The sequence below is a fragment of the Rissa tridactyla genome, chromosome 6 (assembly GCF_028500815.1).
Source record: "Rissa tridactyla isolate bRisTri1 chromosome 6, bRisTri1.patW.cur.20221130, whole genome shotgun sequence".
NCBI classification, from domain to species: Eukaryota; Metazoa; Chordata; class Aves; order Charadriiformes; family Laridae; genus Rissa; species Rissa tridactyla.
The window spans coordinates 42,090,330-42,116,681 of NC_071471.1; the positions used below are offsets into that span (position 1 = coordinate 42,090,330).

At 38.2% G+C, this 26,352-nt stretch overlaps 1 protein-coding gene across 1 annotated transcript in view; it reads right to left on the bottom strand.

Moving 5' to 3' along the window:
• Positions 1-26,352, bottom strand: part of GRID1 (glutamate ionotropic receptor delta type subunit 1) — a 549,473-nt gene that overhangs the window by 215,800 nt on the left and 307,321 nt on the right. Inside the window, exon 4 of the mRNA XM_054207026.1 lies at positions 24,724-24,929. Within this exon, the coding sequence (XP_054063001.1) occupies positions 24,724-24,929 (206 nt within the window). The remainder of the gene's footprint in view (positions 1-24,723; positions 24,930-26,352) is intronic.

Genomic DNA, 26,352 nt, shown 5'->3' on the forward strand with positions numbered 1-26,352 from the left:
ACCTTGCTCTTCTATACTTCTGCTTAGGTCTAACTGGCAGATAATGTGGAAAGGAAGATCAATGATGAACAGAAGTGAACTGTTCCATACTACAAAGTTGCCCGTATCTTTAATCATCAATGCTGTCAAAGACAATGTAACTAAGAAAATCTTTAATCATTATTAGTAAACTTGATAAGTAGAGAAAAAAACTGAATTCTAACAGGCAGAACTTGAATGATGGCAACTATCAGTCATTAATGTTTCAAACCGAAAGGCACTTTCCATGTATCATATATTACACCAAATTAAATATGTGTCAGCCAGTCAAATAAAGGACATTGATTCATTAATAGAAGCCCCAAAGACAAATAGTACATGTGAATGAATCCATCAGTCTTTACAGAGTTATTTAAAACAATGCCACAGTATTTAATAAAAGTCTGAATTTGTCTTCGGTTGGTTAATGCATTCGGTTCCCAGTTCAAATCAGATGGCAGCTTAAGAAAGTTCATCCGAGGTCATTTCTGTGCTACACCACTTTCCATCCGATAATTTGTGTCCAGTGATGTTCTTTTGTATTGTTGCCCACTTTGCTTCATCACATTATGGTGCATATATGCTTTATGCTTCCTTTATTCAATTTCTTGGTATATTTAAAAAATGGCTCTCCTAGAGATCACCAATGGTGTCCGTTTGCAGGACAACACAGACAGAAACCCACAATACTTCTATATTAGGTAAAAGAACTTGAAGAACTCAAAATGACAAGAATTCTCAAAAGCCAGGGAAAATTACTAGTAAGGAGAATTTAAATGATGAAATTACATTTAGCAAGATGATGAATAAAAGGAGATGTAATAAAAATACACTGAGCAACAAATTATCTAGAGAAAGCCGCCTTTGAGCTGTTATTTTGTTTGCCTCATAGAACAGTAAAACAAAGAACACTTTTCTCACATGACATTAAGTAAACTAAATTTCTATTACAGAAATCATGGAGATCAAGAATTCAGCATGCTTCAAAAACAACTGACACTAAAATAGACGTAAAAGATATGTAGAATTAAGAAAATTAATGATAATAAATATTTTGGAACCAATTGCAAATTTATTTTATGGGACCTCTCTCAAATAGTATCAGCAACTTCAGCATGTGGGTTTAGTCAGTCCAGAACTTCCATGTTTCCTTCCACCCATGTGGTCCTGGGCATTAACAGAGCTTGATTTCATATTAACTCATCTCTGAGATCTGGTATGGTCGGGCTATTGCTACACTGCAATGACTTCAGAGCCAAAAGTGTAAATTCATCCACCCTAGGACATCTGAGGCCATCAGGAAGGGATGGCTGAGATCATAATGATTCATTTCTTGGGTCTTAGCAATTGTTGTATGCTCTCCAGGGAACGCAAGGGTGACTTCAGATATATGAGCAGCCTGCCACACTGAATGTCTCTCAAGAGGTAATTACTTTTGGTCAATACCAACTTATTTGCAGCAGTCTGGAAAGTGTTTGCCTAAAAACAGCACACTGCGAAAAAGTAATTACCTTGTTTGCTCATTGTTATGGAAGGGACACTGCCCCTGCCACACTGTTGCTGGGAATTTGCTTTCCGAAGTAACCAAGACCACCAGCAAGGAAGCCTGGGAGCAGTCATGAGAAGGAAAAAGTTAAGACGACAATTTTGATGGCCTCTAATTTGACCTCCTTTTTTAGGAATGAAAGCTTAGCTTTGGGAAATGAATGCAGTCTGACACAGCAAAAGGTGTGGAGTCTCTCTCAGATTTGAGCTGATATAGATGTGAGGATACAGACCTGAGATTGGAGGAGCAGAATTTCCTGTGGCCTGATAGAAGCAGAAACCCCTAAGTCTTGAAACATCCAGGGTCTGGAGGCCAAAGGGAATCCAACCCTGTGTTACAGTTGAAGTAAATTTTAAGCTCTACTAGTTACAACAGAAAACAAGCTTTCAGTATGTGACCCAAGGGTAAGAGATGATACAACACTCTCCCATGAGCCTGCAGTCAGCCTGGAAGCGTAATGTGGCACTGGGAACTCCCCTGGGCCCTTTCTGGAAATACATTTTTAGAACCTACAGTCCTCGACACATTAGTATCAGCAAAGGAAAAACTTTGTTTATTACAGAAATTAGTAGCGTTACTTAAGAACATATGCCACCCCAGAATAAGTGCTAGGAGGTCCATCCATACACAGCCTCACAACCAGATTTCTTTTCTACACATGACAGAAAGAAGATCTTTGTGATGTTCTGTTATACAAGATTCCAGTGTCATCCTGTGTCTGAATTTCTCCTCCTCTAAGATTTCCTTGAATTTTATTCCAATGGCATTTATCTCTGATTGACAAGAGATGATTTTAAATGCCCCGGAGGCAGCTGTAACCAGTCTGTTAACTGACCTATGAACTAGGAGTGTACTAGAATGCACTAAAAAACAATTCAACACAACAAGGTAGTCAAACTGAAGTAACTGTTTCATAGTCTTCTGCTTAATACAGGGCCCCTTCTCACCTAATTTCTATTACACAATAACCACGTGGCTTTCCATTACAAAACAAACCCATTGCTCGCTGATAGTTCCAATAGAGATGCTGGTTGTAAACCAGTCAGTCCTCTTGACTTAAGTCAACTGTCCAACTCCTTAATTTCTCCAAAGCAACAGCAAAAACAGTGGAAAGCCGGTGACATTCATTGACAAACAGATAAAGCATCTGAATTGTACTTTATTGTTGAAAGAATATGAAATAATGATAGCACTGCTACAAATCAAGCAATAGAAAGGCCCGAAAGACACTAATGTTCAAAATTGCATGTATGTGAGTCAGCTGTATCTGTAAATGACCGTGTATCTAAGTATTTTCTATTGATCTGTTCCTCCCGAGACCTAGCCGAGCTACTGCAGACAGGCAGGAAAACTAATGAGTCATGGAAGAAGCTGAAATAACAAGCCATAAAGTTAAATCAGAGATCAGTTTAGTTTAGTATAATCTAGCTAACACTTTCTCATTAAGAAAAAACACTCTACACTAAAACACCAAAGTAAAACAGTAAAATAAATTCTGTCAAATGTATCTAGCACTCTGCACACATTCTGTAGGTAGCTCAATACAGATATGACAACTTTGTGTTGGCTGTTTGGGTTTTTTGACATCTATAGGCAGAAAATACGATATGATCCTAAGTATGACCTAAGTCAAACATAAATTAATATCAACTTAAATTCTTATTATCAATTTTCTATAAGAGAGGCATGCCATTAAGTAGAGCTCCTAACATTTTTCAATTGTCTACTTATCTCAAAAGTAGCAGTTGCATGGTTAAAACCATTTTTGATCCTATAAACAAGGATCTCCAACCAATTTTGAGATCCAATCAGACAAACAAAACATGGAAACGTCTGTTATACTCTGTTAACATATTGTTCCAAAGCAAGAACTATTGAGAACTGCACAGCTGGGGAAATGAGGATGAACATTGTGATCACTTCAAAGAGGGTATAACTGTAGACTAAACAAGGTAAAGCAGAATCCAAATTTCAGAGGAAAATAAAAAAAAATAGTGCCATTGCCAAAACTCATATTTTACTGGATATAACACTTTACTGCCTGCATTTTTTGATTTCTCTATCAAAATTCTAAAGTAAAAGATTTTCTTAAAAATACTTGCATAGAAAAATGAAAGCACAGTAAGAAAATGCAAGCAGGGAGAGATGAGCTTGGGAAGCCTCCACGTTGGATAATGCAAAGAAAATTAAATCAAGAAAACAAATAATGAGGTCCCTAGACAAAGACCGAGGAAATCTGGAACCATCACAGATACGTAATAACAGATATACCTCCAGGTAAATCATCCAGTAAAGCCATTACCTTTCTCAGCCACTACTCCCCTCTCTTCCACCTTATCCCTTGCAAACCCAGATTTTGGCACATATTAAGGTGGGCTTGTGCCTTTTCAGTTTGACATTCAAGATGCCATGCATTGAAGATGTCTGTAAATGTGGCTTATTTGCTAACAGTAGGCATTTTACCCAAAACACAAAAATAGAGGCTTTCTTTTAAATTGCATTAAAAATCGTATACATCGCTATTCATACAGCTTTCTAACAACACTGATAAACTGTCTAAAGACACAGTAAACTGTTTGGATATGAAGAGGGTAGTTACATGTCCAAGATCTAATTTATGAGCCCAGTTGTAATTATACGTTCAGAATATTATAGTCCATTATAGTCTATGCATATAAATTCATATTATATAGCAATACTCATACTATTTAACTACAACGAAGTCAATATACATTACATTTATTATATCCAGTTATAGCCACATGTGTGGATTTGAGAAAACTCATATGTAGCCTTAGCAACGTAGGTAATGAACTAGGTTTCTATTGGTAGTATTTTTAATAGCTTATATCATACTTCATTTGGTAATCTTAAAGGGAATTTACTATTTACTGGCAGAAAGAGCCGCTAACTCAAACCCTTCTCACTAAATTCCATTTAAAATTCATTATTTGTTCATAAATATTTAAATTAAATACAAACGGGATTCTTGCAAGGCAAGCCAAAAGACTCCCAAAAAAAAAATACAAGTGCCTGCACGCTCTCTCCAAACTTCGCATTCCCTTTTCATCATAAGTATTCCCTCTCAATGCTTTAAGTTAAAAATAAATAAATAAATATAAAATGCAGAATAATAGTGCAAGCAACATTCAAATATATGGGACAAGCAGAGGCTAGGAAAATTCAAGATGTTTGTTGAACCCTTTCCCTCCATGACGCACTTGTTCTTAGACATCAATGCATATTACCAAATATTCCCTTCCCTGTACTAGCGTCACTGTCTTCTATGCAAAACAGGTATCACTCAATTTTCAGTCTCAACATTTTAGGACTTTTATTGAGCTCTAAGGTCTTGAGGGTGAAATTTACCCTTGATTAGGCCATTAGCCTCCCATTTAATCCTGCTGGCCTCCTCAACAGAGATGAGATATAACGTGAATGTTAGCTTTATGAATCTGCAGACAGCGTTTCTTGATCTCAAAAGGCATTTCCCCTAATTCTAACAAAATCCTGTGACCCTGCAAGCCTTTCTTGATGCTCCTCAGCCTGCTTTCAACTTAGTTTTCAAGCACCACCAAAGGCACTCAGCAGCACAGTCTGAATTCTTATTTTCACTCTATACTTTCTCTTTTTCTACCATCCCATGAAGTATGATTTTCTCTTTGATGCACAGTCAATTTTTTTCAAGTATTTGCTCCCAAATGGTTTGGGAATGTGTCAGGAGAATAAAAGGAAAAACGGCTCCTTTTTCGCTCTCGGGAAAAAAAGCTGCTCTTGTTTTGAAGAAAAATGCAATAAATACACAACCAGAAGGCTCTTTACATAGATGTCTAAGAGTTCCCTTTGACTAGACTTTCTTCTAATTGGAGAAGGAAAAGAGGAAGACAGCTCTCACCTGCACCCCAGTCTATAGAGATCAAGTTTTGCCATTGAATAACAGTAATGCACTCAGAAAAGAGAGCAATGGAGAGCACTTCAAAAGCCTAATAAAGACCAGGTGGAAAAGTGGCAATTTCCACTTTCCATAGCCACGCTGCAAAATTCTCTGCCAGTCTGCATCTTGTTTAGCCTAACTGAGGCACTTAACACAAGGAGCCTTGTGACACGCTACAGTGGAGCCTGCTTTTCTGAACACGCGTGCACTGCCAAAGACTCTCAGCAGGGATGCAACACTACAGGAAAATATCCATCTTATCACAAGGTTTGGAAACCTCTCGTGTTGCTTATTTAAAAGAGAGAAGAAAGGTGGTTTTCTGTTTGGTTTTGATTTTAAACAGGTGCCCATATTCACTTTCATCCATCAAACCGTGCCTTTAAAAAATTTCTTTGTAAAATTGAAAACTCAGTTTTGTTTGGAATAGGAATTGCTTATGCTGCGTTATGAACATAGCGGGATTGAACTTTGTCTGGGGGACAGGTACCCTGCGGGCTTCTTCACTCAGGCGAAGGCGTTGAACAGGAGGACCTGTAGTCTGACCACTAACGTAAGAGCCTAAGAGATGAACGGAGGGCACAGGCACCTCCAGGTACTTAAAATACCTGCAAAGAAAATGGCTGGCAATTCAGCAAACAGGCAATAGAAGCAATTGTCCGTTGTCTAACCACCACCAGGTCACCATTTTTATTCAAAGAATAAAATTATTCAAAGAAATAATAGTTATTTCAAATAATTATTTGTTTTAATATATATACGCACACACACCCCCCACTAGTGCAATACAAAAGATGCAATTACGAGAATGTGGCTCTAATAGAACATTGCTATGAACAGCTCGACCTATCAACCAAAAGCCATTTCTAACCAAAAGCCATTTCCACCAGCATCCACATGTCAGAACCTTGTGCTTGTATTGGTCAATAACACATCCTACCCAAGGATCAGCTGTAGGAGCTAATTATTTGAAGCTTCAAGTGAAAGTGAGAGTTCATACCTTTTATAAGAGCTTCTTAATTGAAGGCAAAGACTATTACAGCACACAGTGGAAAAATTCTGCTCAGTGGTAAGCTGGCTGACCCTCATTGACATTTAAAAGCTTTTTCTATGCAAAACGGATCTGAAGTCTATGATCATTCAGTATAAGACAATAACGATCAAAAGAAGGATGCCCCTATGACAACATATGACAGGATTTCATTATATATTGCACAGTTACAATATGGGGGCGGGAGGCGGAATCTAACATTGCTCATTGTCTCAAATCAATAGATTAAGTTACATTGTGTCAAAAGTGTAAAATATCCTTATTTAAATTTCTTAATTCCAACAGATGTATTCATTTGGGTTTATGCCACTATGACATGATAAAAATCAGAAAAGAACAACTGAAGCTCTTCCAGATTTTCACAGAAAATCTGCAACTGGTTTTGCCTGTTGGACAATTACTGTGAAATAATGACAGTCTGTGTTACTCTGCTGTATATTCATAATAAATGGCTTTTGAGCCTGATTAGTGAAAATAAAGTGGAAACATTTAATCTTTCTCAGGAACTAGTCATTGCTTGCAGTCAAGAAAGAGCAAAAGATTATTCTTTAATAACATACAAACTCAAAGTATTTGAAAACAAAAACTTAATTCTGGCCTGGAACACCACCCATTCTAGGACCCCACCACCAAGAAGGAAAAGGAATCATGTATTTCTCATCCAGCAGTATATAATCTCAAAAGGCTAAGCACAGAAATGCAGAGGGGTGGCTGAGCCCTCATGCAAACTCAGCTGAACCCAGGATTCTCACCAAAAATATTTCTAGCTTTGGAACAGTGGAGTTTTACAGAGGCAGTATATGCAGGGAGCACCAAGAGGAAAGCAAGGTCAAGCTCAAACAAGGGGACTGGCACCAAATCTCTGGCTACCTTTGCTGCCAGAATTCTGGATGAATAGACTCTACTTTAACTTTTCCAGAAGCCATCCTGCCAATAAATAGTGGCAGGAAATGCACAAACCCAGCCATTTTGATATAGTTCTCTTGCACATAAGAGGACTTCATGTCCTCTTGTCAAAAGCAACAAAGAGCTGGAGGGAGTTTGCATGGGGTTTTCTTCAATAACATTTTGACATTCTTTAGAAGATTCAGCTGATCAGCGGAAATGTCCCTACTTGAACGAAGGCAAGGCAAACGCGGCACTCCACTATTCCATTCTCTCTCTCTCGTCTCACATACAGATGATGTTAGTTTGCCCAGCTTTTTAAAAGACAAACCCTATTCCCTTTTCTTCATTCTTACGCAGAACCAAGGGAAAACAGCACAAGATTGGGGGAAAAACATGCACAGTAATAAAAAGGTAGGTTCAGAATCATTGTCCTCCGAATGTTAACACATTGTACAGAAATCAGTCATTCTTGATTACTGAAGAATTTGTTGATTAACAAAAAAGGTTTTCAAAGCACTTTCAATCGTTAATTATATGAATAGTTCAAAGTCAAGACTCTGACATAACTCTTCTTCAACAAACATCTGAGTTGCCCAGTCACCTAAACTACCCATCCACTTAGTTTGTCTTGTTCTTCTTACTTTGCTGTCTGGTGTCTTATGAGTGTTAGTGGATTTTAATCCTCATGTTTTTCCTGTCATAGGAAGAAGTTATCCCTGAAATATGCATATAATTACGTTTACTGCAAATAGAATCTCCATCTCCTCAGTCTTGATCTAGAAGATAAGCATCTGTTTTAGGACTGCTTATATTAACAAGTAAATAGTAAGCATTAACAAAAGCAGTGGCATACATGCTATGATTTCCCATACTACATTTGTCTTTATCTTTATTAAAACACAGTTGAAGCATTGCTGCATTCTCATTCTTTAAGCTTCATTTAGTTGCTTTAAAAATGTCAGTACCAAAGTACTTTTCTAACTCACACGTTTTTTCGGTTGGTTGGGGTTTTTTTGTTATCACAAGTCGCCATTGCTAGTTTTCCTGATCCTTTCACAAGCAAGTGACAGCGATAAACAATGAAATCCAGAGCCCTTGGAAAGCTGCTGCATCTTGGCTGGAACACTTGGCTGAAGTAATGACTCGATTCCAATAAACAAACAGGCAGATTCATTTGCAAATCAATATCAATGAGTTGAGTGGGAAATTGGGGGGTGCCATTATGCTCTAGAGCAGCCCACTAGCCTCTTGATTTATCTGTTCGGCCACAGCCACTGACAGTGTTCACAGCTCCAGCAATGTGGTAAAATAAATGGGACCTAAGCATTCACTTTTAATTATAACAGTCAGGATTAAAGCTTCAGTAGTTTGGAGAGATTTTTTTTTTTGGATAAATTTTTGGCCAGGGTGAAAAGAATTGACTTCAGCTTTATACATAAGCAAAGCACCTTGATACAGCAATTGTTTAACTGGGTCATTACCTCCCTGTAAAGATTGATATGTACTCTTGTGCTGGTGTTCGCTGGGGTAGGGTTAATTTTCTTCATAGTAGCTGGCATGGGGCTGTTTTGGATTTGTGCTGGAAACAGTGTTGACAACACAAGGATGTTTTTTTCGTTATCGCTGAGCAGCTCTCACAGAGCGTCAAGGGCTTTTCTGCACCCCACCCGCGAGTAGGCTGGGGGGGCACAAGAAGTTGGGAGGGGACACAGCTGGGACAGCTGACCCCAGCTGACCAAAGGGACGTTCCATGCCATGTGACGCCACCCTCAGCATATAAAGCTGGGGAAGAAGTAAGAAGGGGAGGGATGTTCAAAGTGATGACATTTGTCTTCCCAAGCTTCCCTGGGGATGGCTGAACACCTGCCTGCCCAGGGGAAGTGGTGAATGAATTCCTTGTTTTGCTTTGCTTGCGTGTGGCTTTTGCTCTACCTATTAAACTGTCTTTATCTCAACCCATGAGTTTTCTCACTTTTACTCTTCCGATTCTCTCCCTGTCGCGAGGAGTGAGCAAGCAGCTGTGTGGTGTTTAGTTGCCGGCTGGGGTTAAATCATGGCAAGTCTTAATTCTAATTTTAGATTAGCAATTGCAACAATGCAAACATATCTCATTAAGTGCCTACATAGCTCATTTTAACATCAGCACCACCATTATTTACTGTTAGGATCTCTTAAAACTCTTAATCTATTTATCACAAGTAGTGAGTTAAATTTATCACAAAGGGAAACATTTGAAAGGGGAGTGAAATAAAGAGAACAAGAGAAAGACATAAATTCTCTGGCTAGAAAAAAGCTGAATTTCATTTTTCAAAGTAGCAAAATCCAGAACAGAGATAAAGATTACATACAGCCTGTTGTGAGAACCTGACTGTTATACTCCTGATGTATAACACAGTCGCTATCACCAATGCAAGCTGTCCAGTATAGACAGGTTGATGTAGAGCTCATAGCTTTTCTACTTAAAAGTCTACAGACCTTGCAACTCCTTTCCACATTCTTATTAACCACTAAATACAAGTAGCCAACTGGGCCTTTCTTCTGCAGACATGAGGAGGACAAGCCTTGAAATGGCAAAACTGACTCTTCAGCCTCAGGTCATTCACAAATCTGTTGATGCTTTGGCACTTCCAACTCAGACATTTCATTTGGGTTTGTTTTCCTTTTCAACTGTGATTGCAGCATTCCACAAGTTTCAATTAGAAATCACAAGTAAGAGCTTCTGCACAAGTTACCATTAAACTATGGAGCATTTTTGGACAGAAGGCTGGCTGACTTTATCGCTTGCACTGAAGCATTCCTCATGTTCCCCAAGAGGCCTCTGCACTTTGTGAGGATGCCAGCACCGGGGAAACTTTTCCCTGCTCACTCTCAAATTCAGGCTTTAACCTTTATTCATTTTACTCTTTGTGCCTTCACTGTTCACATAAAATTCAGTGCCAATGAGCCTGAGCACGGTGGGTTTTCTACACTGTCTTTGTTCCATTTGATCAGTGTTGCAAGTCCCCTGTGTGAAATAATACCCAATTCCAACAGGCTTTTAAAGATACAATTCTCTACCTAGTTTACACTGAAAGATGTTGACACTATTTGCAAATATCAGTAGAGCACATCAGAAATGTGAATATTCTCAATGAGCTGAAACAGAGCAACTCGGAGGAGCTTGCACGCTCTGGTTCATTTCTGCTCCAGTATCTTTATTTTCTTTTTCCAGCTGCACAGAACACAAACATTTACTCTTTAGTCTTCCATATTTCTACACATACAAATTCCTCCTTAAGTGACTGACCTGGGTATGATATAGTATGCATGTTCTGAGTGTATATAATAAATACAATATAAACAATTTTTATATATATTACATAAGCATATATATTTTACTCAAACATGTTTAGTGTTACATATAATTGTTATTAACTAGCTTTATTAATAATTAACTATTCATTATTTTTGTATGGATATATAATAAAAACTACTTGGGTGAAAATTAGATGATCTTTGGACAGACATTTCTTTTAAAATATGGGTAATATTGTTTTAAAGGCTTTTAATCCCTATCCATGGGGAATAGCATCCCTATTGAAATCCAGACATACATTAACAAAAAAGTATAAAGCATATTCAAACATAGTGAGAAAGATAGAAAAAGTTGAAGATGTAAATATAAACTGACGTTATGAGTATCCAAATTAGGAACCTAAACACGAGATTTGCGTGGTTCTCCAGTGGTTTGGGCTGTCTGAACCCTTTTGAAGAATTCTATGCAAGTTTTTATTAACCTTTTTAGAGAAACACAGAAAAAAAAAAGAAGATCAAAATTCTATTGTATACAATTCTATTTATACTACACAACATAAAAATTTTCCCAAAGGAAGATGGAGGATAGTCTGATTGCCGACAGAGGAGGTGTCCCGATGTACAGGATCCTAAAAGCCTTTACGCGTGACAACTACCTAGAGCTCAATTGTGCTGTTGGCAGCAATGTTTCACGCTTTGGACTCTTAATGAGAACCCAGGCAGTGACAATCCCAGCCATACATTCCCAAAGATTTAATTTGGCTTGGCATCAAGCCCCGAGGTCGTCTCTTTATCACAATTTTGTCTCTTTGGTACTTTTTTTTAACACTCCTTCATGCAAGACATTTTCCAAATCAGACACTTCCACTGCTTATTTGTCCTGGATGATGTAACCATCTTATCTACACAGTGGCATTTCCAGTTTTAGGGTGCCTCTTGGTTATGTGAGCTACCAGGGATGCATCTGACTTGAACTGCATACTTTTATTAAGTATTCATAACAGCACCCAGGCTGAAGTGCTGCATTTGCTAGATTGTTCTGACTTTAAATCAAGATGCATTCAGAACTGGCATCAATTTTTAAAATACCTTGAATGCTAGTACAGTTTAGAAAATAAACACTATGGTGTTATGGTTTTTGTTTGTTTGTTTTTTTAATGTACTGATATCAAAATATCCTCAATACTATTTAATAATTTTATGGGAAAGCATGTTGGGGAACTTGTAATATTTTGAAGTCCATGTATTTTCATTAAATACACAAAGTCACCGTTGCACTTCAAGGCTTGCGTTTTTTCCCTTTTCAATATTATCTAAAAATAATTTTAACGAGATTTTTTTCCTTTGGAAAGTTGGAAGCAAAATATGAATTATATAGCAAGACCCGTCACTCAAGGTGCTTTCCGAAAGAGTGTCCTTGGAATCCAATTGCTATTTGCACACACATTAATAAAGTGCAAAGCTTTTAAATCTGATTGCTTCAAGTTGAATGGATGGGTCAGTGCCAAACAAATTGATCTCATACACAGAGCATGGTCTATAGCAAACTATAACTCCATTACAATGAAAGGGCTCAATTCAATAAATAAAATACAGATTTTTAAAATTACCTGAGCAGCTCTTTAAATGCTCTGTAGGACTATATGTGCAAGCTGCATTATTTATCTGAAACTAAAGCTAACATGGACTAGTTGAAGAGAGTTTTAATATTTGACACAATGTGTATGGGTTAAAGGCTGCACATCTGACAAAAGGATCACTGTAGTGACAGGACTATCAGTTCTGTCAAATGAAACAATAGTTGTTGGGGTCAACGGTGGCAAAGACATACCTGGCAGTATCAAATTAAAGGATGACCTTTTGGGCAAGTTCTTGGATTGACATTTAAAAGTTCAGTCCCCATTTCAAGTGAACTCAGTAAATTGCCTGCTTTCTCTGTACCCCCAATGCCCCAGCTGGAAAAAAAGGGGACTAATAATCCTTTAGCTCCACATTTTATGTGCTGTAGGGATAATCATTAGGTACCTGCCTCAGCAGGAAGAGATCAATCTTGAAAAATGATCCTTGAAAAAAAAAACCAAAAACCAAACTTATGAAAATGTATCTGAACAAAACCCTGAACAAGCAGTGAATAAAAACAATGGCAAAACCAGCAAATCCATGTACAGACGCCTGATTATATTTCCTTCTATTAAAATTTCAACATGAAGACTTTTCCAGTAAAAAGACATTACTAAAAACTAAAACTCTATCAGAAATTGTCCTTACGACTCAGTTTATGTCCTGCCCCCCAGAGGATGCTGTCAGAGCTGCGCTTATTCCCTTAGCACTCACACTGCAAAGGAAATGATTCAAAAACCTGCAAAACTGTCTCTTTTCTCAGTAAGACTAAAAAGGAAGGAATTCTGCGCATGGCCCTTTGCTTCATTTAAAAAAAAAAAAAAAAAAACAAACAAAAAAACCAAAACAACAACAAGAAAAAAAAATCACAACAAAAAAACCAAAACACCCAGGGAGTAAAGTCTCTACTGCCTACTGATATACAGCTTTCCAACAGCTGGAGAACAACACACCAAGCAAACTGCATATCTGATAAGAACTGCAAAGATAAACGGGGTCAAACTCCTAATTTGTCATCCTGGAGAGCACACACGACCCATCTGAAAAGACGACGTAAGCCCCAGCCCGCAGCAAAGTGCTGCCACTGCCAGCCTGCCTTTTCACTCCACATGTGCAACGTCTTCCAGTTCCTGGTACCTTTGAAGATATCTTCCACACAGCTGCCATTATAAGAATTACAAGATCATCTTGCATTCCTTTAAAGCAGCTGGTGTTGTCCCAATTTTCAAGAAGGGTAAGAAGACAGACCCTGGTAATTACAGGCCTGTCAGTCTCAGTTCAGTGCCTGGTAAAGTTATGGAGAAGGTTATTCTGGGAGCTATTGAAAAACACTTGAGACGCAATGCAGTCATTGATCATAGCCAGCACAGGTTCACAACGGGGAAGTCCTGCTTAACCAACTTCATTTCCTTTTATGACATGGTCACCCACCTAGTTGAACAAGCAAAGCCAGTAGATGTGGTGGGTTTGGATTTTAGCCAAGCTTTTGACACTATCTGTCACAGTATCCTTCTGGCCAAAATGTCAGCCTTACAGCTAGAAAAGTCCATAATACTTTGGGTGAGCAACTGGCTGACAGGTCATGCTCAAAGAGTTATAGTAAATGGGGTTACATCAATCTGGCAGCCAGTCACCAGTGGGGTTGCCAAGGGCTCAGTTTTAGGCACGAGTGTTCTTTAATGTTTTCACAAATGGCCTGGATGCAGGAATTGAATGTACATTAAGTTTGACAATGATACTAAACTAGGAGGAGCTGTGAACTCCCTCAAGAGAGACCTTACGAGAGATTTGGATAGACTAGAGAGCTGGGCAATCACCAACTGTCTGAAATTTAACAAGAGCAAGTGCAAGAATCTCCGCCTGGGATGGGGACAAGAAGCTGGAGAGCAGTCCTGAAGAAAGAGATCTGAGGGTTTGGGTTGATGGCAAATTGAATATGAGTCAACAGTATGCTCTGGCAGCAAAAAGGACTAACGGTGTCCTGGGGTGCATCAAGCACAGCATAGCTAGCTGGTCAAGGGAGGCGATTGTCCCACTCTACACTGCATTGGCACGGCCCCACCTCAAGTTCTGTGTGCAGTTTTGGGCACCTCAATATAAGAAGAACATCAAACTATTACAGTGTGTCCAGAGGAGAGCGATCAAGATGGTGAAAGGTCTCAAGGGCAAGACTTACAAGGAGTGGCTGAGGTCAGTTGGCTTGTGAAGCTTGCAGAAGAGAAGGCTGAGGGGTGACCTCATTGCAGCCTACAACTTCTTCAAGGGAAGCAGTGGAGGGATAGGTGCTGATCTCCTCTCTGTGGTGACCAGTGAGGGGACACGAGGAACTGGAATGAAGCTGTGTCAGGGGAAGTTCACATTGGATATTAGAAAAAGGTTCTTCATTGAGAGGGTGATCAGTCACTGGAACAGGCTTCCCAGGGAAGTGGTCACAGCACCAACCCTGTCAGAGTTCAAGGAGCACCTGGATGACACTCTTAGTTATATGATTTAGCTTTAGGTAGCCCTGCGAGGAGCAGGGAGCTGGACTCGATGATCCCTTCCAACTTGGGATAAGGGAGGGGTATAAAATACTTTCTGGCCTCAGGGCTCTACACCCATCACCCCGTTCTCCCTTTCCCGTCCACTTGCAGCCCCTTTAATACGTGGTTCACATGTGCTGCCTTGAACCTTCTTCTGATCTTAGTCTAGATCCTTTTCATTCTGGTTTCTATCTTCTGCACTTGACTGAAATTGTTCCTACTGACATAATTTATTCATTTTTTTAAGCCAAACTCTAAAACTGTTACTCTCTTCTCTTTGACTTACCAGATGTTTGTTCTTGATAAATCTCATCTTCACAGCACTTCTCTCCTGGGTTTCCTCCTATGCCACGCCTTCAGCACAGCCTCTCCAAGGGATGCTTTTTTATATTCTTCAAGATCCCGAGGAGGGTCCCACTCCCATTCACTCTGTAATATCCTCTCCTTACACCAACTTCATCCAGCAAGCAAATAAGTGAAAAATCCACTGCCATTCTCACATGCTGATGAGTCTTGATCTACCTCTCTGTGATGCATTTTTCATACTCTGTTCAGTCTAAATTGTTAGCCTGGTTTCTTGATACCCTCATAAGCTTCATGTAGATAATGAGGTTTCTCAACTTTCTGCCTTCAGGGAAAGGAAATCCTTTTTTCTCAGTCAAAATGGACAGCCAGAACATCAGACCTGCCAATTTGGACTGCAATCCCAGTGTCATCTTTGACTTTTACTTCTCTCAAAGCCTCTCATCCAGGATAAGCCCAAAATCTCGCAGATTCATTAGACATAACCTTTCTAATAAACAGTTCTTTTTACCTATCTGTAATGTTAAAACTCCTTTCCTAGCTCTGATGTCATTACATATTGATTACTACGAAGTTCATCTTTCTGACCTTAAGAATTGCAAGTTCCTCTCATATCTCACTGAAACTTCTGCTACAAAGAGGATCTATAACCCCTCGCTTTGATCATTTCACCCATCTCTTCAAATTGCTTCAATAGCTTCCTTGTTATCTGTCACATCAAAGATATGCTAACTATCTTCACTTCCAACACCATATACTTTTTATTCCAATCTCCCAGGTTGCTTCTAATTCATCATCAACATATTGGCCTTGTTATCAACCTTCTTCACCTACCCCCATTTATAAAAAAATTTCCACAAATTTCTTAAAATCCCTTATATCTTTTTTTTCAAAATGCTAGTTTCTAAGATCCTGGTATGAAGACACTATTTCTGTCATTGAACAACATTCATCATCAAACCCTTTTACTCCCCAAATACCTCTGTCACCTCTTGCACACTGTAGATTCTTTGGGGGCACATATTCATACAGCACCTAGTAAAACAACATCCCAATTCATAACTAGACAGTTGGTCTAACAAGCATACTAGTTATAATAGCACCACTACTAACAGCAGCAGTAGGAAAAATAATTATTAGCATTGGACTATACTGTCTTTTCAAAACAATTCTTAAATCCTTGCTAATTTTTAAGGTATTCGCCACCCTCCAAGGTACAAAGGTAAATGAAGGAACTGACACATCGTGCTTTACGCTGATGATATACTGCTCTATTCATTTGACACAGAACACTCTTTGCCTGAGGAAAAGACAGTCTTATTGCACAGTTACCACACTGTCTCAAGTTATAAGCTTAATTTAATCATATCTAACTGCTTGTCCTTGATGAACAAGGTTCCCAAATATTTCTTCCCTTACATTTCCGGAGAGCTTCCACGAGCCTCTGTTTTGGATTTATTTTTTTTTTCCCCTGAAGGTCTACACTTTGAACTGTGAAGAAACGGGCATAACATTTAGTACTGTCTCCTACACACCGGGCAGTGCTGCATCACCAACACTAACTCTTTCACCTAAGCTGTGCACTGCCTGCCTGACATAGAAAGAGCTTTAAGAGAAAGAGAGCATCAGTCCTAGGACACCTTGCTTGGCATTAATCTTCCCAAAGCAAGATAAATCTTGCCCAAGCGTTTATCTCACACATAGACAGCACTATGCTGTACGCTCCAAGCAATTAATGAAGGCTTAAATCATTTTCTAAATTAGTTTGAAACTAAGTCTTGTGTAAATACCATATTATTTCACCTACTAAAAGGGATTAAAAACCTCCTGTGAAAAGATGCAAAGCAGGTGCAAATTATTATTTGCAATTATTACTCCTCCCTTCTAAGGATAAATGGCCTTCCTCTATAACCTCTGAAACAACTAATGAAATGATTCTGTCATTTTCTTAATCCAGAACACCAGGTCTAGAAACACATTTTAGGGGAGAGATGATTGACTGACTGTACAAAACCCTGTACTCCAAGTCAATCCTTGTGCTTAGAGACACTCACAGACGTGTCCGTGAAAACTGGTCAACTTGTAGCTATGATGTGTACACGCCGATTTTGAAGGTGCAAAAAAATGAATATATAATAATTGAAGCATGTGTTTTCTAATCTTCAAAGTCAAGTCTCCCTAGCACATTAAGCTGAGCAATTCCCTGAAGTTGCATGAAAAAGTAAAGCTGGAAGATGGCAAACTGCTTCCGTAGGACCATTACTGTTTTCTGATTTTTATAAGGTAAACACATTTTCTCATGTACCTGTACTGCTTCTAATAGGCAAACACTGGTATAGTGATGAAATGCAAATGCAGGAGCTTATTTTAAAATTAATCATCCATAATTAATTACTAATCTCTACTTTCTGGTAAATTATACCTAAACTGCAGAAAATTATCCTTGCTGGGAATGATAAAGTCATCTGCAGATTTGCAGTATTTTAGAGAAACACTTTGCATATATTTACGTATTATAATGACCACAGATATGTCAGGGTATTTAACTTTCCACTACATTAAAAATATATATGTGTTTGTATATATATAATCCTTATCCTTAAATTGCACAGTATTCCAGGAGTCAGTTGAACAATCTGACGTAAAATAATTTGGAAAAAACAGACACGAAGGAGGAGACGAAGACGGGGTTAACTTTTTGGTAGCCTTGGTTTTTTAGTGCTTACTGGAGAGTTGTCCTGCTTCAGCTCTTGCAAAAGCTGATACTGGATGCTATTAAAGACAGTACTAAAGAGAGTGAACCGCATGTAGCCCAATACAACATTTCTGTGTTTTTAAGTCATTAATACCTCCTCTTCCTTCATCTCTCCTCCCTGCCCCCAGAAAATACAAACCCACCTGACAGTTACAACTCCTGGTAAAATCTGTGCAGAGAGCTACTTCTGGAACTATGTTAACGTGGGGCTACACTGGAAGGAGAAACCCATGAGCCCCAACGCAGTGCTACAGTAACACCAGCTCCTGCTTCCAGGACATGAACGTCAGCCTCCACATCCCGTTGCCTTGCACTGCACAGACATGTCAGCTTTTTCAGGGCCCTCCCACGGGAACAGTCTTACCTTACACTGTGCTGTTCAGCTTCCACATTTAACAGCGAGATTGAGGAAAGACAAGATATAACGGATGAGAAAAGTAACAAAGAGCAGGAAAAAAAGAAAATTAATGAATGAAAAGTAACAACAGCAAAAAAGAAACTTAATGAAGCCCATGAGACAAAAGCGAATTTTAAGTTATTTCAAAAATTTTGTCTGTCAGATACCTGGCACAGTTTCCTTTAGACTTGATGTCATTACTTGCGGACAGTAACAAAATTTTTGGGAATTGAGTCATGTTTTAGCAACTGAACAGCTGCAATGAAACAAGGACCAAAAAGTACACTGAGGATTAAGCATTTGGAACAAGAGGAACGCCCAGTTCCTGTATATACAGATTTAATGACATTTAAAAATAAATGATCCCCTATGCATAAGTGCCCAGTCATCTAATTCAACATATGAGCAAAAAAATCTAGTTACTTCAGACCAGACATATTATTACCTACATTGAGGGACTTAATAAGAATGCTAGTAAAGCAGTTTCTAGACTGATAAGGACTTTGTGTAACTCTCGCCAATGTATTCAATTTCCATAATTTTTTTCTCAATTGACACATAAAGCCTCAGAAAACTGCTATCGGTTATTGTTAGGGATGTACAAAATCGGATGCAACTTCATGTTTTGCATGATTTCAACACTGAGGTTCAAAATCTGGTGCAACGTGTGCTCCACTACTGCTCCACTCTACTAGTGGAGTCAAACAAAGAAGATTTCTAAAATTATTGTCACTTAAACATACCTGCAGTAGTGAAAGGAACGTCATTTACGTGAAGCTATGTAAGCAATTCATAAAGGCATTTATTCACGAAATTATTTTATTTTTCCCCTCTACAGTGCCTACAAATCTATAACAACATGTGTAAATGATTGTTCCAAACATATTCTCAGTGATTCCACAGCTTGGATTAATCACAGTGAAACGAAATGTGGGAGGGTTCCTGTTTTGGGGTTTTGTTGGCCCATTGAAAAGAAACCTGCTTCTAAGCCAATTTATCCCAAAATGGGAGGCTTTGTTTTCAGTTAGGTTTCAGCAGTTTAATGAGGCTTGCTTGAGTTTTAATTATAATTATTATTCTCTTTAAGCACAATGAGTCTTACTGTATTGCAAATGTCAACAATAGCAGACATGATTTTAGCTTGGAGGAAGAAATACAAAAAACAGAGGAGGATTTAGGAAAAAATAAGGTGGGTATAATTTAACTTGAACTATTGAAAGAAGAATGTATTATTTCTACCATTCTATTACCAGCACTCACAAATCACTACTGGCTCTTTAAACAAAGAAATTGCCTTCTAAAGCCAGAAAAGGCATAATATTTTTTCCCCAAATTATATATCAATATTTCAAGATGTTTATATACTGTATATAAAACAGAGATACAGACTAATATGCCAAACATTTGCAACATAAATAAAAAAGAGATGTATGCCAATATGAAATGCCAAGTGCCAGAAAATTAGTAATAAACTTTTTTTTCCTATTAAATTCTGAAAAGTAAAGGTCTTTGCTTCCTATGAAAAACCTTTTCATACAATTCCTTGTGGGTGCAGACTGTTCAAGATGCCATAAAGAATTCCTGCAGCTCCAGTCAAGTAATAGCACGTCACCAACTGCAGAAGGGAGAGAGAGAAGTCTGGAGCATTGTTCACAAACAAGTGTCAACGGGGAGTATGGTACTCAGCATCCTCAATGACCAGGAATGAAAGACGGCCACACAAATCAGTGTGAAATGATCCTGCAAAAGCAGAATATCTATATTTTTTAAAAGAACCCGTCAGAACCTTTGACATGAACTAGGGTAAAAGAGAAACAGAGAGCAGTCTTTGCTTTCCAGTGAGGACACAGATGTGACTACATAAACAGGACTGAGATAAGATACAACTGTTTAACAAACTTAGTATTATTTTCTGGAAGTTTATTATTATCTGGAAGTTTATAGCTTCAGCTCAGGTTGGGATTGCAGTGATTCAGAAAACCCTGCTGCAGTGATACAGGGCTTCAGTATTAATTTTTAATGCAATTAATCTGTTCTCTTTTATTATTAAACGTTGGGGGTTTTTTAACTTGTTTACTACACTAGGCATGCAAAGAGTTCTGCTTTCAGCTGGCATGCTGCAGTGATATGCATATATACTAGCACCCTTAGTGCAGTAAGCTTACCAGCTTACGGGCAAGATAGTCACAAGTAATGATAGCATTTTCAAAGAGGCACCTAAACAGAAATATTTTTCACTTCGGTGAAGCTGCCAAAAAACAAGTCATGCTGAGTTAAAGGTTTTGTAAAGCGAACAATTCCTTCTCTTTTCAAATCAATAACCACATGCAACTCTGTTGTAGCCTCCATTTTACTGGTTTTCAGAAGTAAAGGTACGAATACTGGAAAGCAGGATGATTGAAGTCTATAAAGCAACTGATACCACCTACAGTTTCAAAGAAAAATCTCATTAAAACACATATCCCAAACAAATTGTATGTGTGCTGTCAAGAAGAAAAAACCCAAACCCTCCACAGCTAACAGTTGCTGCACACCTGCAATAGGAAATTTGAGAAACGCTAAACTACAAGTTCTCTTCCTCCTCTTCAAATATGTCGTATACGAAATGTACAAAGTCTGAACTCATTCACACAACAAATGCTTCCTGACATGCCTTCAGAAGGACCCTGGGTCACCTAGAACATCCTTCAGACTAGTTCAGGAAAGATGGCTAGACTCAGTTACCCAAGTGTTTTATCTAGTGAGCCCTTGAACACCCTGAAGAACGATGCCTCGCTGACCTCTCTTGCCAAGCACTCACATTGTCTAATTGACCTCCCTGTTAGGAAGCGTTCCCTGTTCAGCTTCAGGTCATTACTTCCTGTTAGACCACCCATCATCACCTTAAATGATTCCTCCTCCCCCTCCTCTCATGTTTCTTCTCAAGTATTTGTCCGTTATGTTCCTTTAGGCAGGCTGTATATAGCGTGTTCCTGAGACCTGCCTTCATAGGTCATGCTCTCCTACCCTTTTATCATTCTTGTCACCTCTCTTTGTACTGTTTTCCATGTATTCATGTCACTATGTAGTGTAGAGCCCTTAATGATAAAAGCAACCCATACAAATATACCTCTACTTGCAATAAAAGAAACGTATCCATTGGTAAGTGGAAGGGGCAGGTGAAATCTGGCTGTCTCTACAAGCAGGAGGTGAAGTGGGAGCCTTCCGAGTCTCAGATCTTGGGTCTGGGACAAAGAATCTAACAGAATAGCTGAAAGTAATAAATCCTCTTCCCATTTCTCAATTATTGGTTTTTCTTCTTTTCTTTCTAACGTATTGTCTTGCAAGGAGATCACATAGTCTTCAAAATATAAAAACATTTTTGCTGTTACATGCATGCATATAAACTGATATATAAGCATATAAACTGAACAATGCCAACACGCCAAACATATCAAGGATTTTTGCAGGTGGAGCAGGGAACATTTTTCTCAAAACAATTAAGGAGGGAGACACTTTCTTTAGATTAGATTTGCTTTAATCCCAAAGTGACCTTTTAATGCAAAACCTAGGGTAGCATTTTATAAATGCGTTTACCTTCTGTTTTCTGAATAAAGGCTGATTCTATGTTTATACCTATACCATTGAAAAGATTTTTCTTCCTCCTTCTCTTTATTCTTACAGTCAAATAATAAACCTTGAAAACTTACGAAAACATCAGTAATTTCTGCTGCAGTAAGTTTGACACATGACAGAACCAGGCACTGAGGATGCTAAGGCAGTAAAGTGAAAATGATGCCTAAACAAAAATTAAAGAAATAATCCTAAAATTGAGTTCTTCTAGGATTTATACAGTTTTTCACATATGAGATGTCAAAGTCCCCTAACTCTGTGCATCCAAAATCAAATGAGATCTTTCTGGCCAACCCAAGAGATGATAAGTGAGGCTGAAATCTGTATCCACAGTTTTAGCAGGAAAAATGCATGACTTGCAATATTGAAATAGACAAACTAAATGTACCAGCTTCCAATGGCCGATGTTGATGATTTGTGCTAAGAAAGAATTCTTAAGACCATTCATATCAGTGTTCATAATCCAGACACTGTCCAAAAAAGTCTCTTATTTTGGTTCTGCATTCCACAGGAGGGTTTGTGTGCAACACCTAGTTTTTATGAAGATATGTTACTAACCAATAGACTTTAATAAGATCTAGTTGAAGTTTTTCCAGACTTTTTTTTTCCTGCTACAAAATATCAACTCAGCAAAACTCAAAATCTTAATAAGAAACCTCTTTTTCACATGGAATTTTCCATTTCCAGAAATTTATGGAAACAAAGCTTTAAATCCAATTTCTTTTCTTTTTTATTAAATTCTTATTTGTATCTTGAGATAAAACAGAAAAGACAAAAAGAAAATATACCCCAAATTTAAAAGTAAAGTCTTTGAATTTCCTTCTCAGATTACTACTTACATTTTTTTAGAGATCTAGATTTTTTTTTCCCCAAAATCTGAAAAGGGAAATTGTTTCATAACCTCAACTTCCAAGATGCAGAGCTGGACCGGTAACACCACTAATCCCTATATAGCTATAGAGTACCTATAGCATGGAATATGTAAACCCAAAGGCACTTACTGCTGCACATTGTGAATGATGTATTTCTGTAAATTATCTAATTATACATATTTCATTGAAGCTGAAAGCTATTATTTTAGACTGTCTCAAATTGTGCTATAGATAACCAGTTGCACCTACCAACTGAGATACTGAGGAATCACAGTTACCATAACTCTCCACAAAACGTAAACCCAGTCTCCGCTAGCGAAGGATTCTTCCCTACACTATGCACCTTGCAACTCAAGCCTTTTGAGAGTTCCTTTCTAAGATTTAAATTTTCTTTTATAAAGCTTTTCTGAATCAATAAAGATTCAATATAGGAAGATTGCCAAATAAATTACTTTTCATTTCTGCCCACAGTTAAACTCCTGCAGGGATCTGGAAATATATCAAGATCATTAGCCTTAATGCCTATAATACACACTGCTTTAAGGTGAAGTGAGTAGTAAAACAGTTTAATGCATTAGCCCCTACACTCGAGAGCCGTGCAGGGTCCTGACGGTGCTTGCACGTTAACTCTTACAAACACTTCTGGAGCCTTGTGCACTGAAGGGGGACAGACTTTCTACCAGCGTGGGTCTGAATAACACACACGTGTTGATTTCTTTTTAATACCTGGTTTGGATACTCTGTTAGGACTCACTGGAAAACTAAGCAATGTGTATTTTTGCTGGAGGCCTGCTATGAAGCAAATAAAACCCCTGACTGAGCTGTGTATAGCTTACTACACTTTGAGGGCAAGGACTGTCTCGTTCCTCTACTGAAAATCCCTGTGTATGCATAAACACGAGTAGAATTTGTCCCTGTACTAAGTTGTTCCCAAGCTTCCCGTCTGCCTCATTTATTTAGGATGCAATTTACTCTATTAATTTAAAAATCACCAATGAACATAAATGTGGAAAATTTACTTATGCTGATCTGATAAAAAAACTTAATGAGCTAATTTAAGTTGATCTTTTTTTTAATTTAGCAGACTTTGATGCAGCAAAACTGATAATTGGAAACAGGTCTTATCCACATTTTAATTTCTTCGTTCAGTCTTATCCCTGGTTAGTTAAAAAAAAAAAAAGATTTAAAAAACCCTACTTCATCGCCAAATTCTTAGCTAATGAATACATGTAAACTTATACTAAGGATCCAACTCTCATTCTCAACTCTGACACATAGAGCACTGTAAAATAATTCATTATTTAATATTAAAAAAGCTGGATAAAACTAATTAATGCCAAAAATTAGCCCAGAGCGCAACATTAATTACTAGTTTGCCCAACAGCTACCTCCCTGTCCTAATTAGCCTCGTTGATTTCAAGAAACCATTAAGAAAAAGAGATAAACATATAATTCATACTTCATACTTGATAAAAACCTCTGTGATTCGGCTTTCAAACATCAATAATGTGCCCTTTTAACAGGAATTTGGAGATTTCCACAGTAAAGACAACTCTCTCAGGCAAGTTATGTTTCATTTCTAATAGACTATAGTACATTTTTCTGGTCACTTGTTGACAGTGGTTGAAATCCAGGTCAAATGTATTGGTATGGAAGACACCCAGAAAAAAGAGCTGAATATTATATTGAAAATGCCCATGGGGCCCATGCTGTCCCATTTGCATTAGCCACAAAGTATGCATTACATGGAGTACCTGATACTTCAATTCTTCAACACTAGGGTCTGACAATCTTATTTGACATTGACCAACCAGCACTGTCAAAATTTGCCACTTCAGAAAACAAGGCAAGGTATCACATAAGTCATCATATATGTTCCTGAAACGTTGACGATAAAAACAACTGTGCACTGACCTCGTTAATAAAAGTCTGGGCTCCCCGTGGGCTTAGGAGTAAGATAGCCCTTCGCAGTGTGTCCCGATAGCGGTTCAGCTCTTCTGTTTTCATGGTAGTGAAAAGGTTGGCAAAGACTCTGCTGATGTTTCTGTCCACTTTTTGTAATGATACATCAAGTCCCAGTCTTGAGGCCTGATCGAGAAATCCCTGCAGCCCGCGTATATCTGTAACACAGGAGAAAAAAAAAAAAACAAAAACAAAAAGAAAGAAAAGAAAAAAAAACCACTGCATCAACCTTCGCCAATTAGGCAAGCATCACTAATTAGGTGGAAAAAGATTCTTATTTCCTGCAGTGCTGTCGGAAGAATAGAGTATTCCATACAGCCATCTTCCATAGATCCCTTTCATAGCCAATGCCAACAGGGAAATACCATCATTTACTTTTCCCTGGAGGTCTCTGAATGGCTCTTCGGAAGAGCCAGTACATGCATTTGGGTGGTTGTGGACACTTCCCCAGAAGCTCAAGGACACAGGGCTCAACACTGCACCAACAAAAAGAGACTCCCACCCCAACAATATCAGAGTTCAAACACACAAATCCAAAACAGATGAATAAGCAGGGGGATAAATCACTTACCCCTACATTTCTCTTCTTTTACCACAACTCATCTTACATAAGATCATGTCTGCCTGAAATAATTACAGTAACCAGAATATACACAGCCTTTCTTTTGACCCCCCCCTTTTCTTTTGCTCTTCCCCTCCTATAAATAACCTGCCTAACCAGAGCTTTACCATTAACCTGTAATCCTATGAAACAGTACACAAAGCCCCAAACTACTAGGATATGTTACAGTGTAAAAAAATTGGCTTTCAGAAGAGGAAATCATGCAAACAATCTCCTTTAAAACCTCCTCCTTTGATCTCTATCCCTCAACTTCAGGCTGATTGAAAAAAGAAAAAAAAAAAATCTATTTTCCTCACGACGTTTGTTAGGACATTAACATGGAGGAACACACATATTATATTCATGATGAATATGCTCGTTCAAACTGCACTCTCTCTTCATGACTCTCAGCATTTTTCTATAATAGATGTCTGAGTTTTTATTTTCTAGTGAAAATTAGAGCAGGAAAAAGGTCAAAGCTTACATTGAACGAGGTTGCTCTCAAAATTACCAGTGACCTGATCACAGCTGTACCATGTCATTAGGAGCCCTTAAGTCTATCTAAAACACATATCACTTCTCTTGAATAAGAAAGTATTTAACTTTTTCTCACATTCATTTCTCACATTTTCATCATCAAATTTCAGCTCGTGGGTGAAGCTGAATGGTGTAAGTTAGAGTACATTTATTGTTCCCACAATAAAACCTGTTCCTCAAAAAACTTTACTGTAACGCTAATGAGCTCTATAAACTAGACCGTAACAGCTGGTGGTTGTTTTGGTTTTGTTGGTGTTTTTTTTAAATTCTGGAAATAACCAACTTCTGATGAAATTCTAAGTGTCAACACCACAGACATTGCTACAGTCAGGGGACTGAAAACCAGTCTAATTCAAGTGCCTCATGTTGGTGAGCTCTTAGACCGCCACCAACCTTGGTGTTGCACGGCCATAGAATATACACATGAACTTCTTTTTTCTCAC